We start from the raw sequence: 14,276 nt of genomic DNA on the forward strand, positions 1-14,276 counted from the left end.
TTTGTTTTTTTTGAAGCACTACAGTTAGAATAATACTACAAGCTGTGCTAAAAATATGACATTTTAAAGAAAAAAAATACATAATTTGTCATTATTTTAAAGAAGTTAGCATTAGGGCATATAATTTATATAATCATCACAAGTAAAATAAAACAACATCAAACCACACAAAATAAAAAGATGATTTATATAGTAATACAAGTAATACTTCAAAAAAATGTAAAAGATGGACATGATTGAGTAGAAATGTAATATTTTGACATAAAAAGCATATCATGGCACAAACATGCTTTATTTTGCCGTAATTTATAGAAAATAGTACATCACATTTGTATTCTTATACCTGTATAATGCCAATGAGCGCTGTATAAAAATCTAGTTTTCTATGCCGCCTATCGTCATTAGGGTCGTGGGGGTATGCTGGAGCCTATCCCAGCTGACTTCGGGCGAGAGTCGGGGTACACCCTGGACTGGTTGCCAGTCAGTCGCAGGGCACATATAGACAAACAATCCTTCATACAAGATACAAGATTCACCATTAATTTTATTGTCTCACAGAGAGACATTTGCCTTGGGTCCCCCCCCACCACCCCCCCCCCCCTCGCTGCAGCTGCAATACACCACATACAATATAGTCACAATATAGTCACAATATAGTCACAATATAGGAACAATATAGTCACAATATAGTAACAATAGTCACAATATAGTCACAATATAGTAACAATAGTAATATAGTAACAATATAGTCACATTATAGTAACAATATAGTCACAATATAGGAACAATATAGTCACAATATAGTCACAATATAGTAACAATAGTCACAATATAGTCACAATATAGTAACAATATAGTCACAATATAGTCACAATATAGTCACAATATAGGAACAATATAGTCACAATATAGTCACAATATAGTAACAATAGTCACAATATAGTCACAATATAGTAACAATATAGTCACAATATAGTCACAATATAGGAACAATATAGTCACAATATAGTCACAATATAGGAACAATATAGTCACAATATAGTAACAATAATAATAATATAGTCACAATATAGTCACAATATAGTCACAATATAGTAACAATATAGTCACAATATAGTCACAATATAGTAACAATAGTAACAATATAGTCACAATATAGTCACAATATAGTAACAATAGTCACAATATAGTCACAATATAGTCACAATATAGTCACAATATAGGAACAATATAGTCACAATATAGTCACAATATAGTAACAATAGTCACAATATAGTCACAATATAGTAACAATATAGTCACAATATAGTCACAATATAGTCACAATATAGTCACAATATAGGAACAATATAGTCACAATATAATCACAATATAGTAACAATAGTCACAATATAGTCACAATATAGTAACAATATAGTCACAATATAGTCACAATATAGGAACAATATAGTCACAATATAGTAACAATAGTAACAATATAGTAACAATATAGTCACAATATAGTAACAATAATAATAATATAGTCACAATATAGTCACAATATAGTAACAATATAGTCACAATATAGTCACAATATAGTAACAATAGTAACAATATAGTCACAATATAGTCACAATATAGTCACAATATAGTCACAATAGTCACAATATAGTCACAATATAGTCACAATATAGTAACAATATAGTCACAATATAGTAACAATATAGTCACAATATAGTCACAATATAGTAACAATAGTAACAATATAGTAACAATATAGTCACAATATAGTAACAATAATAACAATATAGTCACAATATAGTCACAATATAGTCACAATATAGTAACAATATAGTCACAATATAGTCACAATATAGTAACAATAGTAACAATATAGTAACAATATAGTCACAATATAGTCACAATATAGTAACAATAGTCACAATATAGTCACAATATAGTCACAATATAGTAACAATATAGTCACAATATAGTCACAATATAGTAACAATAGTAACAATATAGTCACAATATAGTCACAATATAGTAACAATAGTAACAATTTAGTAACAATATAGTCACTATATAGTCACAATATAGTAACAATATAGTCACAATATAGTCACAATATAGTCACAATATAGTAACAATAGTCACAATATAGTCACAATATAGTCACAATATAGTAACAATATAGTCACAATATAGTAACAATAGTAACAATATAGTAACAATATAGTCACAATATAGTAACAATATAGTCACAATATAGTCACAATATAGTCACAATATAGTAACAATAGTAACAATATAGTAACAATAGTAACAATATAGTCACAATATAGTAACAATAGTAACAATATAGTCACAATATAGTCACAATATAGTCACAATATAGTAACAATATAGTCACAATATAGTCACAATATAGTAACAATAGTCACAATATAGTAACAATATAGTCACAATATAGTCACAATATAGTAACAATAGTCACAATATAGTCACAATATAGTCACAATATAGTAACAATATAGTCATAATATAGTCACAATATAGTCACAATATAGTAACAATATAGTCACAATATAGTAACAATAGTAACAATTTAGTAACAATATAGTCACTATATAGTCACAATATAGTAACAATATAGTCACAATATAGTCAGAATATAGTCACAATATAGTAACAATATAGTCACAATATAGTCACAATATAGTCACAATATAGTAACAATAGTCACAATATAGTCACAATATAGTCACAATATAGTAACAATATAGTCACAATATAGTCACAATATAGTAACAATAGTAACAATATAGTAACAATATAGTCACAATATAGTAACAATATAGTCACAATATAGTCACAATATAGTCACAATATAGTAACAATATAGTCACAATATAGTCACAATATAGTAACAATAGTAACAATATAGTAACAATAGTAACAATATAGTCACAATATAGTAACAATAGTAACAATATAGTCACAATATAGTCACAATATAGTAACAATAGTAACAATATAGTCACAATATAGTCACAATATAGTAACAATATAGTCACAATATAGTCACAATATAGTAACAATATAGTCACAATATAGTCACAATATAGTAACAATAGTCACAATATAGTCACAATATAGTCACAATATAGTAACAATAGTAACAATATAGTAACAATATAGTCACAATATAGTAACAATATAGTAACAATATAGTCACAATATAGTCACAATATAGTCACAATATAGTAACAATATAGTCACAATATAGTCACAATATAGTCACAATATAGTAACAATAGTAACAATATAGTAACAATATAGTAACAATAGTAACAATATAGTCACAATATAGTAACAATAGTAACAATATAGTCACAATATAGTAACAATATAGTCACAATATAGTCACAATATAGTCACAATATAGTAACAATAGTAACAATATAGTAACAATAGTAACAATATAGTCACAATATAGTAACAATAGTAACAATATAGTCACAATATAGTAACAATATAGTCACAATATAGTCACAATATAGTCACAATATAGTAACAATAGTAACAATATAGTAACAATATAGTAACAATAGTAACAATATAGTCACAATATAGTAACAATAGTAACAATATAGTCACAATATAGTAACAATATAGTCACAATATAGTCACAATATAGTCACAATATAGTAACAATAGTAACAATATAGTAACAATCGTAACAATATAGTCACAATATAGTAACAATAGTAACAATATAGTCACAATATAATCACAATATAGTAACAATATAGTCACAATATAGTAACAATATAGTCACAATATAGGAACAATATAGGAACAATATAGTCACAATATAGTAACAATAGTAACAATATAGTAACAATAGTAACAATATAGTCACAATATAGTAACAATAGTAACAATATAGTCACAATATAATCACAATATAGTAACAATATAGTCACAATATAGTCACAATATAGTAACAATAGTAACAATATAGTCACAATATAGTAACAATATAGTCACAATATAGTCACAATAGTAACAATATAGTCACAATATAGTCACAATAGTAACAATATAGTAACAATATAGTCACAATATAGTAACAATAGTAACAATATAGTCACATGTAAACATAACAACAGGATGCTGCCACTCATTGACACTCGCATTCATACTGATGGACTATTGCTCTTTATCTATTGATAATGCATGATTTTGGAATGTGGCAGTGAACCGGAGTACCCGGAAAAAAACCCATGCTTTTTAACAAGTATTATTATTGTACTTCTTAAAAAGAAGGACACATACACGTCCCACATTCTGCATTAAAAACATCACATTTTTGCCACAAAATATGATATTTTCAAGCAGTTATTGTGTATATGTTGCATATTATTCGCATCAAATTCACTTCAATTGAACACTGATGCTCATCCTTCAAGCAGTTCTCTTTTGCCCTGATCGACACATGCGTCAGCAGACAGCAATGTGTCACCATTCTAGAAAGGCGGGCTTCCGTGACACGGGGGTAGAGTAAAGATCAAAAAGAAGCCTATCCTTGTGTCTCCACCCTCGCCTGCGTCCTCCATACATGGACGCCGGCACAGATGGACTTCCCTGTCCCCGTCATGCCATTCATGGAGCGCCTGTTGTCAATGGTGTGGCGGGCTACCAAATATGGAGACGGGGGTGGGGGCCTGCGCTGCATAGCGGCCACCCCACGCTCAGCGACACCAAGGCTATAAAACAGCCTGACATGACAATTCGGCACCCCCTGGTTTACAACACTGTCAAGGTCCCAAGGTGCCTGGTGCTTATCTGGTGAGTAGAGGACGGGAAGATCGTGGATTTATCCCAAATATGGACTTAAAGATTTCATTCTCCCACCTTAACACCTCAACTTTGACTCGCCATGTCCTCATCTAACGGGAACCGATGCTCATCCCATCTCATGTCATTTGTGTGTCGCTGGAATGGAAAATGAACTGAAGTTCTAGACTCCTCTCGCTAGATAACACGCCGTCTCCCCCAAACTCAGATGTTCTGCAAAAACCCAAACAATAATGACAACTGTGTTGCAGAGGCGACACTATGTGCGACGACGAAGAGACCACCGCCCTTGTGTGTGACAACGGCTCCGGTCTGGTGAAGGCCGGATTCGCCGGGGACGACGCACCTCGCGCCGTCTTCCCGTCCATCGTCGGTCGCCCTCGTCACCAGGTAAAGAAAACACTCGTATTTTAGCGATCGCGGCAAAAACTCAGTTCAAATGATTGTCTTGAGTAGAGTCTATGGTGGGTAAACTTTGTAATACGGTACCGCAAAAAGGTCTTAGGTGGCTTGTAGCTTTGATGTTGTGGTGATTACCGTATCAACACGGATATAAGGCGGCATTTTTTCCCTAGAAAATAGTCCAGACTGTGTCTCAAATGAAATACTTCAGTTCGTACGCGTCCATGTGTGTACTGTGTACGCAGTGTAGTACAAAGTAGTAGTGCTGCGTATGGTCCGAATCAATTACATTGCAGGAATCAGGATGCAGGGATTCGTTTTCCGTTCAGTTTGACATCCTCCATTAGCCAGGAAGTAGCCCAACAAACGCCAAACGCGAAGCTACTTTGCACAGTTTTGTGAACAGTTTGGCCTGTTTTTTAAAGAGCTATGAATGTTGCAGTAAACTACCTGCGACTGTTGTACAGAACTCTCCCTGGTGCTGCAGGAGTGAAATATTCTGGTATCGTATGTCCCCCGCCCCAATCTGAGTCTTCCCCTGTCTGCCTTCCCAGGGCGTCATGGTGGGTATGGGGCAGAAGGACTCCTACGTGGGCGACGAGGCCCAGAGCAAGAGGGGCATCTTGACCCTGAAGTACCCCATTGAGCACGGCATCATCACCAACTGGGACGACATGGAGAAGATCTGGCACCACACCTTCTACAACGAGCTGAGGGTGGCCCCCGAGGAGCACCCTACCCTGCTGACCGAGGCCCCACTAAACCCCAAGGCTAACCGCGAGAAGATGACGCAGATCATGTTCGAGACATTCAACGTTCCCGCCATGTACGTGGCCATCCAGGCCGTGCTGTCCCTGTACGCCTCCGGCCGTACCACCGGTATGTCACCATTCGCCGGGTAAGATGCGTATATGCTGGACGACATCATGGCGTTGATGATGTCATTATTAGGTATCGTGCTGGACTCTGGCGACGGCGTGACGCACAATGTGCCCATCTATGAGGGTTACGCACTCCCTCACGCCATCATGCGCCTGGACTTGGCCGGTCGTGACCTCACAGATTACCTCATGAAGATCCTTACCGAGCGCGGATACTCCTTTGTCACGACAGGTGAGCGCAAATAGCGACTTTTGGTTTTCCTTGCTCCGTTTCACCGAACAAATGTTGTGCTTCTCCAGCCGAGCGTGAGATCGTGCGTGACATCAAGGAGAAGCTGTGCTACGTGGCCCTGGACTTTGAGAACGAGATGGCCACGGCCGCATCGTCCTCGTCTCTGGAGAAGAGCTACGAGCTGCCCGACGGTCAGGTCATCACCATTGGCAACGAGCGTTTCCGCTGCCCCGAGACCCTCTTCCAGCCTTCTTTCATCGGTGCGTAGAGCGTTAACTACGACAGCTTCCATTATGGACTTGCACTGTAACACTAAATCACATTTGATGACTTCACTGTCATAAGGAAGCACAGAAATATGTTTCCATGTGACTGATAGACAAAGATAGCAGTTCACAATAAGGATCCATCTAATCTACAAATGATGCTTTCACTATAATCAACTTTTAGTGCTTGAAGTGGATGTTTAAACCAAACCCTGCAAGCTTGGGTCCTTCCCGTGAGCCAAACATATTAAAATACGTCAAATTGTGTGCCTGGTCGATGATCCGTTAAAAGCCCAGCAGTCGGTGACCCCAAAAAATGAGCCTTGCAACCCATCTTGTGCCCCGACCCTCAATTTGGGAACCATGGTTAACATTTTAAGATTAAAACTTGGAATACTAAACCACATCAATGTAGCGGGTTCATTTGTCAATGAAAACATGCACAGGCGGTCCTCGGTTTACAGCGTTCTGAGTTCCCCGTTTCGTGGTTGCATACGCACTGCCATTAATTATTAATATTGTATGAAAAGAAAAACAGAGCAGGTTACGCACGCAGTGCAAAACCACGTACGCATGTTACTACGCGTAGTCACGTGTTCATGATTGTTTTTACGCTTTTACGATTGTTCTATTTACGCTTAATCTCCATTATGACTCCAGAAGCAGTGAGGCGGGCTCTTCTGGAGTCATAACAGTGAAAGTGAAAGTCAAATCATACTTGACCAGTCCAAGCTGCTGAAACGTGACGACCATCATGAAGGATAAAGGTGGAATCTTTGAACATGTGATGGGATCTGCTCCGATGAAATGGACAGTGATAACAGCATAAGCAGCGTTTTGGTGTCATTATTGAGACTTCCTCATCCCAATAAGCCCGTCTCTCACTCCTTGTCAGACAAGCACTGGGTATTTAGTGTTGTATTACTGTATTTTATACAGTATGTCGTCCATATTCTGTGTACAGTGTGAGTGACTTAGGATTTATTCATTATCTCCAATTTGTCCTTGTTCTTTATCATTCGCGTTAGCATTGCACTGATTGTGCCAACTGGAAGTCCCACTTTATCCCCTCCTTTGCGATTGAGAAACATGTCTGACTTCTTTAAAGCAGACGCATATTGTTCACATTTGCACCCACAAACGAGCGCAGCTGTCGGGGGGGAGCTGTCTGCAGTAGCGCTTGCTACAACAGCTGATGTGTTTGGGGTTGGCAGAACGAAGGAGAGGGGGGGATTTAACATCACTGGGTTGACCTCCCTGCTTCGCGTGTGCTTGGACAGGCATGGAGTCTGCAGGCATTCACGAGACCACCTACAACAGCATCATGAAGTGCGACATTGACATCAGGAAGGACCTGTACGCCAACAATGTGCTGTCAGGCGGCACCACCATGTACCCCGGTATCGCTGACCGCATGCAGAAGGAGATCACAGCTCTGGCGCCCAGCACCATGAAGATTAAGGTAGCTTTAGCACACAATTCAGTAGGAAATCGTACAAAAGCAAATCATTAGACGGTTTTCCAGTGACGTGAAGGCAGAGTCCACAAAGATCTTCAACTTGACACACTAAAAATGCAAGTTTGCCAAAAAATATTGTAAAAATTTCATATTTTGCTTTAAAAATGGAGAATAATAGATATATTATATTAAACATAAAAATGCAATTTTTGTTTTCAGATTTTAGAAAAAAAATTTGCATTGGGTCTAATTTTTTGGCTGCAAAAAATAATTTTGTTTATGTTTTCATTAAAAAAAATTCCACAAATATGAGTCATACTAACGATATAAAAAATGCTATGTATAACTACAGAAATGCAATACAATACATATTTTGATAGATTTATATTAGTTGAATGAAATTGAATTGAAATAGTTTACTGTAAGTAAACTTCAGAATAAAAATTCAGATAAATAAATACAATAGTAAATTAAATAAAGATGCATTTTGTATGTAGTGGATGACATACAGTTTAAAAATCAATGTGGTGACTGAACAATCGTTCTTTCCTACTAAATTCTTATTTACCCTTCTAGCAGGGAATACACCATCACCTTGTTTTCTGATCCGTCCATTTTCTATGCCGCTTATCCTCATTATTAGGATATGAAATTATGAAATTGTTTTTTTCAGCACTTTACAGCGTCAGACTTTTTGTACAAAACCCAACTAAATCTTTTAAAGATCAGGGTTTGGATTTTTTTTTTAAATTGCAACACAAAAATAATAAGTTCTGGTTGTGTCCAGATCATCGCACCCCCTGAGAGGAAGTACTCCGTATGGATCGGTGGCTCCATCCTGGCCTCCCTGTCCACCTTCCAGCAGATGTGGATCAGCAAGCAGGAGTACGATGAGGCCGGACCCTCCATCGTCCACAGGAAGTGCTTCTAAGCGAGCATCGTCCTTCCTCCCGCCACCCACAGCCAGCAGTTCATTTGTCATCACCACAACTATTTGTTTACAATTTATATATGTATAGCTTTATAAATAAACAAGAACCCGGGACTTGCAAGTCACTCCTTTTTGCCTTCCTTAGTGCTTTGAGTGTGGCTTATGCAAGGCGAGCTGTACCTACCGTAATTAAAAAAACAAAAGCGAGGTGACGTGTCCTTTGGCCGTGTGATTGACGCGTAAAGGTTATTAAAGATTTGAATTAGAAAAGATTACAGGGAGCGGAGAGGATAAGCCACCTCGCCAAGTTTCATTGAGGGAAAACACATGCAGTCATGTGACCCCTAATCTGCTTTTGTACATTGATGGACAAACCTGACTGTGACCACAATAGCAGTAAGGGTCTAATAATAGTACGCGCTCTCGTCTATGTTCTGTTTAGTGATCGTATCACTAAAGACAATTTAGGGCAAGACTATTTTTAACCCTGCACAAACACACAGAGCAAATCTCGCAATCTCTGTCCTTCCGAATATCACAACCACGCAATTCTCATGTGTACATTCTGGTGGATAAAGGGCTAGATCGGACACTCGCATTGGGGCAAAGTAGTGCAGTGACCCACGTTATCCAGCAGATGGTGCTCCGACGAGAAAAAAAAGCTAGTTGGCGCCATCTTAATATGGCACCGACACGACCGGGGTGCAATACCGAAGTATCTCATGGATTGTTTTTAGTCAGATGGGATGTAAATTTACAAGCAAAAAAATTCAAATGTTCCTACGGTTGTTGAAATTATTATTGCATCTGAGGTTGTAAATTTACTCTTAAAAGTCCTCATTTTTGGAGAATAAATTCTGAATATAAAAAGAAAAGGTCGTAAGGTAAGGTGCTAAAAAGTATGACGAAAAAGCAGCAGGCCGATATAATACTATTATGAGGGAAGAGAGGTCAGAATTTTTTATAATTATAACTACGTAATTATGATTAGAACTGCATTCGAATTTACGCGTCGGAAATTCATGATAAAGCAATTGTATGAGAGAACGTGAATATTATGAGAACAGATGTTGTAAAAAAGGTCATAACATTACAAGGATGTCGACTGTAATTTCACAAAAATGAAGCCATTTGGACAAAAACATCCCTGGAATAAAGTTGTATGGTGCAACTTCATTCATGCATAAAGTCGCAAACACGAGTAGAAAACCAACATAAACAGCAGATTCATGCAATTGTTTATTGCAATATAAAAATAAGTCACAATTGCATAATGATATTGGAACACCAGCATGTTTACTCCTGCTTGTAACATCACAACTTTGTGCTCTGAAAACTACTTGCTTTCCTCGTAACTTGAATATTTTCTTCATTAAAGTGTGGATCTAATATTGATTCGGCAGTAAGTATGTCACCACTAATTGCATGTTTGCATGGCTGCTTGTTGCTAGGCAGACTTCATGGAGAACTATCAAGGAAACTAGCCCTAAATCAGCACTACAACATTTCTCATTTCTCATCTAATTTCATCAGCTCTGTATTAAGTATAAAATACATAAAAATAGTGCCATCTGGTGGCAAACTAATTGCGGCTGCACACCATGTCTTATTATGTGTCCTCAGCGAGGTGTGGAGTATGTTCAATTGAGAATTACTCCCAAATCAGAAGCCCTGTGCACGCGTGCGTGAGGGATGGATGGACGGGAGGAGGGGGAGGAGCAGGGAGGCAGAGGAGGAGGGAGTGGGGGTGGGGTGGGGGGACTACTTAAAGGCGGATTAACGCTGGCAAGACATTAAATCCAAGCTCCCCTCCATCCAGGCGCGGTCAACCTGATGTGAGGATCGAAAATAGGAGGGCTTATAAGTCACCCCCCCACACTCCCATGACGAGGGGGCAGCGTGGCGGCGGCGTGGTCGTCGGGGGAGCGCACAGCACACACAGCGGGACGCACAAGGAAGGCAGCAAGCAGAGGGCGCACACAAAGAGACACTTGGCGCGGCGGGATGCGCTCGTATTGTGACTCTCTTTTATGGGGGAAGTAGGAAATTAAGCCCCCCCCACCACTGGCCGGCACCACCAACCCTTCTTTTTTTATACATATATATTTTTGGGGAAGGACTGGACCACCACTTGTGCCCTCTTCTGCTCCTCCGGATGCTCAGAAATGGGGGAATGGACTATACTAGAGAGGCTCCTGGAGGCTGCTGTCCAGCAGCACTCTACTATGATAGGAAGGTAAGGTGACCCAAGCGAAGAAGACAAGAGACGCAGCAGCCTCCAGGATCGTCTTTAGCATGGTCCCCAGTCCCCCAGCTTCTGTCTTGTGCCTACAGGATCTTGTCTCCCCCTCCTCTCCTATTGGGTGTCTGTGTTGTCTGTGGATTTCCTTTTAGATTTTAGATACCCCCCACTGTACCCTAACCTTAACTAGTCTTCTGGATGCTGTTGTTGCATTGTGATGTCTGTGTCCACTCATAAAGCACACATGTCATTCACATAGAACACAACAGGGCAAAAGACGGTAAGGAGGAAGCGGTTCAGCACTGGACAGCTCCCGCGCACCACACTCAACATGTGCTCTGTCTTTTTTTTCCCACTTATTTTCACATTGTGTTTTCTTCTTCCTGTTTTTTTTTTACTGAAAAAGGATCCTACTGACAGTGGTGGTGATCTTCCGAATCCTGATCGTGGCCATCGTGGGGGAGACGGTGTACGATGACGAGCAGACCATGTTCGTGTGTAACACCCTGCAGCCGGGCTGCAACCAGGCGTGCTACGACAAGGCTTTCCCCATCTCGCACATCCGCTACTGGGTCTTCCAGATCATCATGGTGTGCACGCCCAGCCTGTGCTTCATCACTTACTCGGTGCACCAGTCGGCCAAGCAGAAGGAGCGCCGCTACTCCACCGTCTACCTGACCCTGGACAAGGAGCAGGACTCGCTGAAGCGTGACGAGGGCAAGAAGATCAAGAACACCATCGTCAACGGTGTGGTGCTGCAGAACACCGAGAATTCCACTAAGGAGGCTGAGCCGGACTGCCTAGAGGTCAAGGAGATCCCCAACTCGGCTGCCGCCAGAACTACTAAGTCAAAAATGAGGCGCCAGGAGGGCATCTCGCGCTTCTACATCATCCAGGTGGTGTTCCGCAACGCACTGGAGATAGGCTTCCTGGTGGGCCAGTACTTCCTGTACGGCTTCAATGTACCCTCCGTGTACGAGTGCGACCGCTACCCGTGCATCAAGGACGTCGAGTGCTACGTCTCCCGGCCCACGGAGAAGACCGTGTTCCTGGTCTTCATGTTCGCTGTCAGCGGCTTTTGCGTAGTGCTCAACCTGGCCGAACTCAACCACTTGGGCTGGAGGAAAATCAAGACGGCCGTGCGAGGGGTGCAGGCCCGCCGGAAGTCCATCTACGAGATCCGGAACAAGGACCTGCCAAGGATGAGCGTACCCAATTTCGGGCGCACGCAGTCCAGCGACTCGGCTTACGTCTAGGAGAGGAACTTTGGACGCACGCATAAAAAAATCCATGACTTTTTCCAACAGTGGGCAAGTTTTATTTCCCTTTGCTTTTAATCTTTTGGACTCTGAAGGACTCCAGCAGGCGTGGATTACACGTTTGCTCACTTATTTATTATGATTTCTATGATTATGATTGCACTGATGCAACTTTTTAGCAACGTTTCTACGTAAGAGGAACTACGTGCTCACTGAACACTTCATAAGGGACACCTGCCCTTGCAATGCTCACTTTTGAGGTATTCATGTAACAGCACGCATATTATTGCGCTTGTTTGGTGCAGAACTGCCAAATCAAGTGAACCAAAATATTAGAAACGACATTTCTACACCACTGCAAACTACAAAACTGTTAGCTGAATACCTCAAAATTAGTAGTTCTATTTGTGCAGGGGCACCTAGTGTTGTGGTCAGTGAGTTGAGCTGGACTAGAAGGGAGGAAAATGCAAAAAAAAAAAAAAAAATGCACTAAGGAGGTGAACTATATGTGAACTAATGTGCTTCTTTAACCTGAAGACATGCTTTTATTTCCACCTGTAGTTAAATGGCACCATAAAAAGGACATCCAGATTTATAAATATATATATATATATATATATATATATATATATATATATATATATATATATATATATATATATATATATATATATATATATATATATATATATATATATATATGGTTCACATACATTTACATGTATTTTGTTGCCTGTGTCACACCACTTGACCTTAAACATAACATGTAAGTAACCGTTCCATTGCTTTCTATCAAGCAGCAAAACGCTAACGTCTGTGACACTTAAAAATATTTTTAGGACACACCAAAGCGCCCACGGCTTTTTTTTTTTTTATATATTATTTGTCAAGTTGCTTCTTCTCTTTGTTGTCTGTGTAATCAAGTGCCATACTTGTATATAGACATAATATAAATGTATACAATTATAAATATATAAATAAATAAATATATACATATATATATATATATATATATATATATATATATATATATATATATATATATGTATATATATATATATATATATATATATAAAATAATCATCATCGAGAAGCTTATTCCCCTGCTTGGATAAATGCTAAATGCCGCCCATTTCTTTTTTTAAATAATAAAAAACTTGTATTCAATGTATTTGTGATTGCAACTGGGAATCTTTTTTTTAAATACAAGAATAAAAATGCTTCCCCCCCAATTAAAAGCTCAAAATATGAACTATAGCACAAATTTATGTTTTTAATCAAAGAAAGTACGATTAAAAATCTGCTTTGGTGCTACAGTTTTTGTTTTTTTTCGGTTTTAAAATGTAACCAAAAACACAACCCAGGAGGAAATGATGACCATCATCCTGTTTTTTTTCTGTGAAAAATAAAAAGTGGGATTCATGTACACCACAAATGTGTGAGGCGCAGTGTTTTGTGTTGATTGTTGACCCTGCTTATATATTCTGTATGTGTGTGTGTGTGTGTGTGTGTGTGTGTGTGTGTGTGCAAATTTGGCCTTGGTGCAGTGACTGTAGCCACGCCCACTCCAGTGCAGGACACACCTTACGCAGGAGGTGCTGCAACTGCAAGGCTGATGCTGCATCGACTAATTATACAGCTATAATAAACACACTGGCCACATTATTAGGTACACCCGCACAGTCTAGTACATGTAAAAATGTGTTTATTATTGTGCTGAATTGCAGTAAGAGCTGTTTCTAATATTATTTAGCTACACTAG

The 14,276-nt window shown here is 38.7% G+C and overlaps 2 protein-coding genes across 2 annotated transcripts; both read left to right on the forward strand.

The window, feature by feature from the left end:
* Positions 1–4,739: 4,739 nt before the first annotated feature.
* Positions 4,740–9,134, forward strand: LOC129192299 (actin, alpha cardiac muscle 1). Its single transcript, XM_054796178.1, has 7 exons — positions 4,740–4,833; positions 5,094–5,232; positions 5,799–6,123; positions 6,196–6,357; positions 6,426–6,617; positions 7,904–8,085; positions 8,870–9,134. Exons 2-7 carry the CDS (start codon positions 5,104–5,106, stop codon positions 9,011–9,013), a joined length of 1,134 nt encoding a protein of 377 aa, XP_054652153.1. The 5' UTR covers positions 4,740–4,833; positions 5,094–5,103; the 3' UTR covers positions 9,014–9,134.
* Positions 9,135–10,804: 1,670 nt separating this feature from the next.
* Positions 10,805–13,937, forward strand: LOC129192425 (gap junction delta-2 protein-like). The gene is made up of 2 exons (XM_054796454.1): positions 10,805–11,249; positions 11,662–13,937. Exons 1-2 carry the CDS (start codon positions 11,179–11,181, stop codon positions 12,509–12,511), a joined length of 921 nt encoding a protein of 306 aa, XP_054652429.1. The 5' UTR covers positions 10,805–11,178; the 3' UTR covers positions 12,512–13,937.
* Positions 13,938–14,276: the final 339 nt, after the last annotated feature.

The sequence above is a fragment of the Dunckerocampus dactyliophorus genome, chromosome 13 (assembly GCF_027744805.1).
Source record: "Dunckerocampus dactyliophorus isolate RoL2022-P2 chromosome 13, RoL_Ddac_1.1, whole genome shotgun sequence".
NCBI classification, from domain to species: Eukaryota; Metazoa; Chordata; class Actinopteri; order Syngnathiformes; family Syngnathidae; genus Dunckerocampus; species Dunckerocampus dactyliophorus.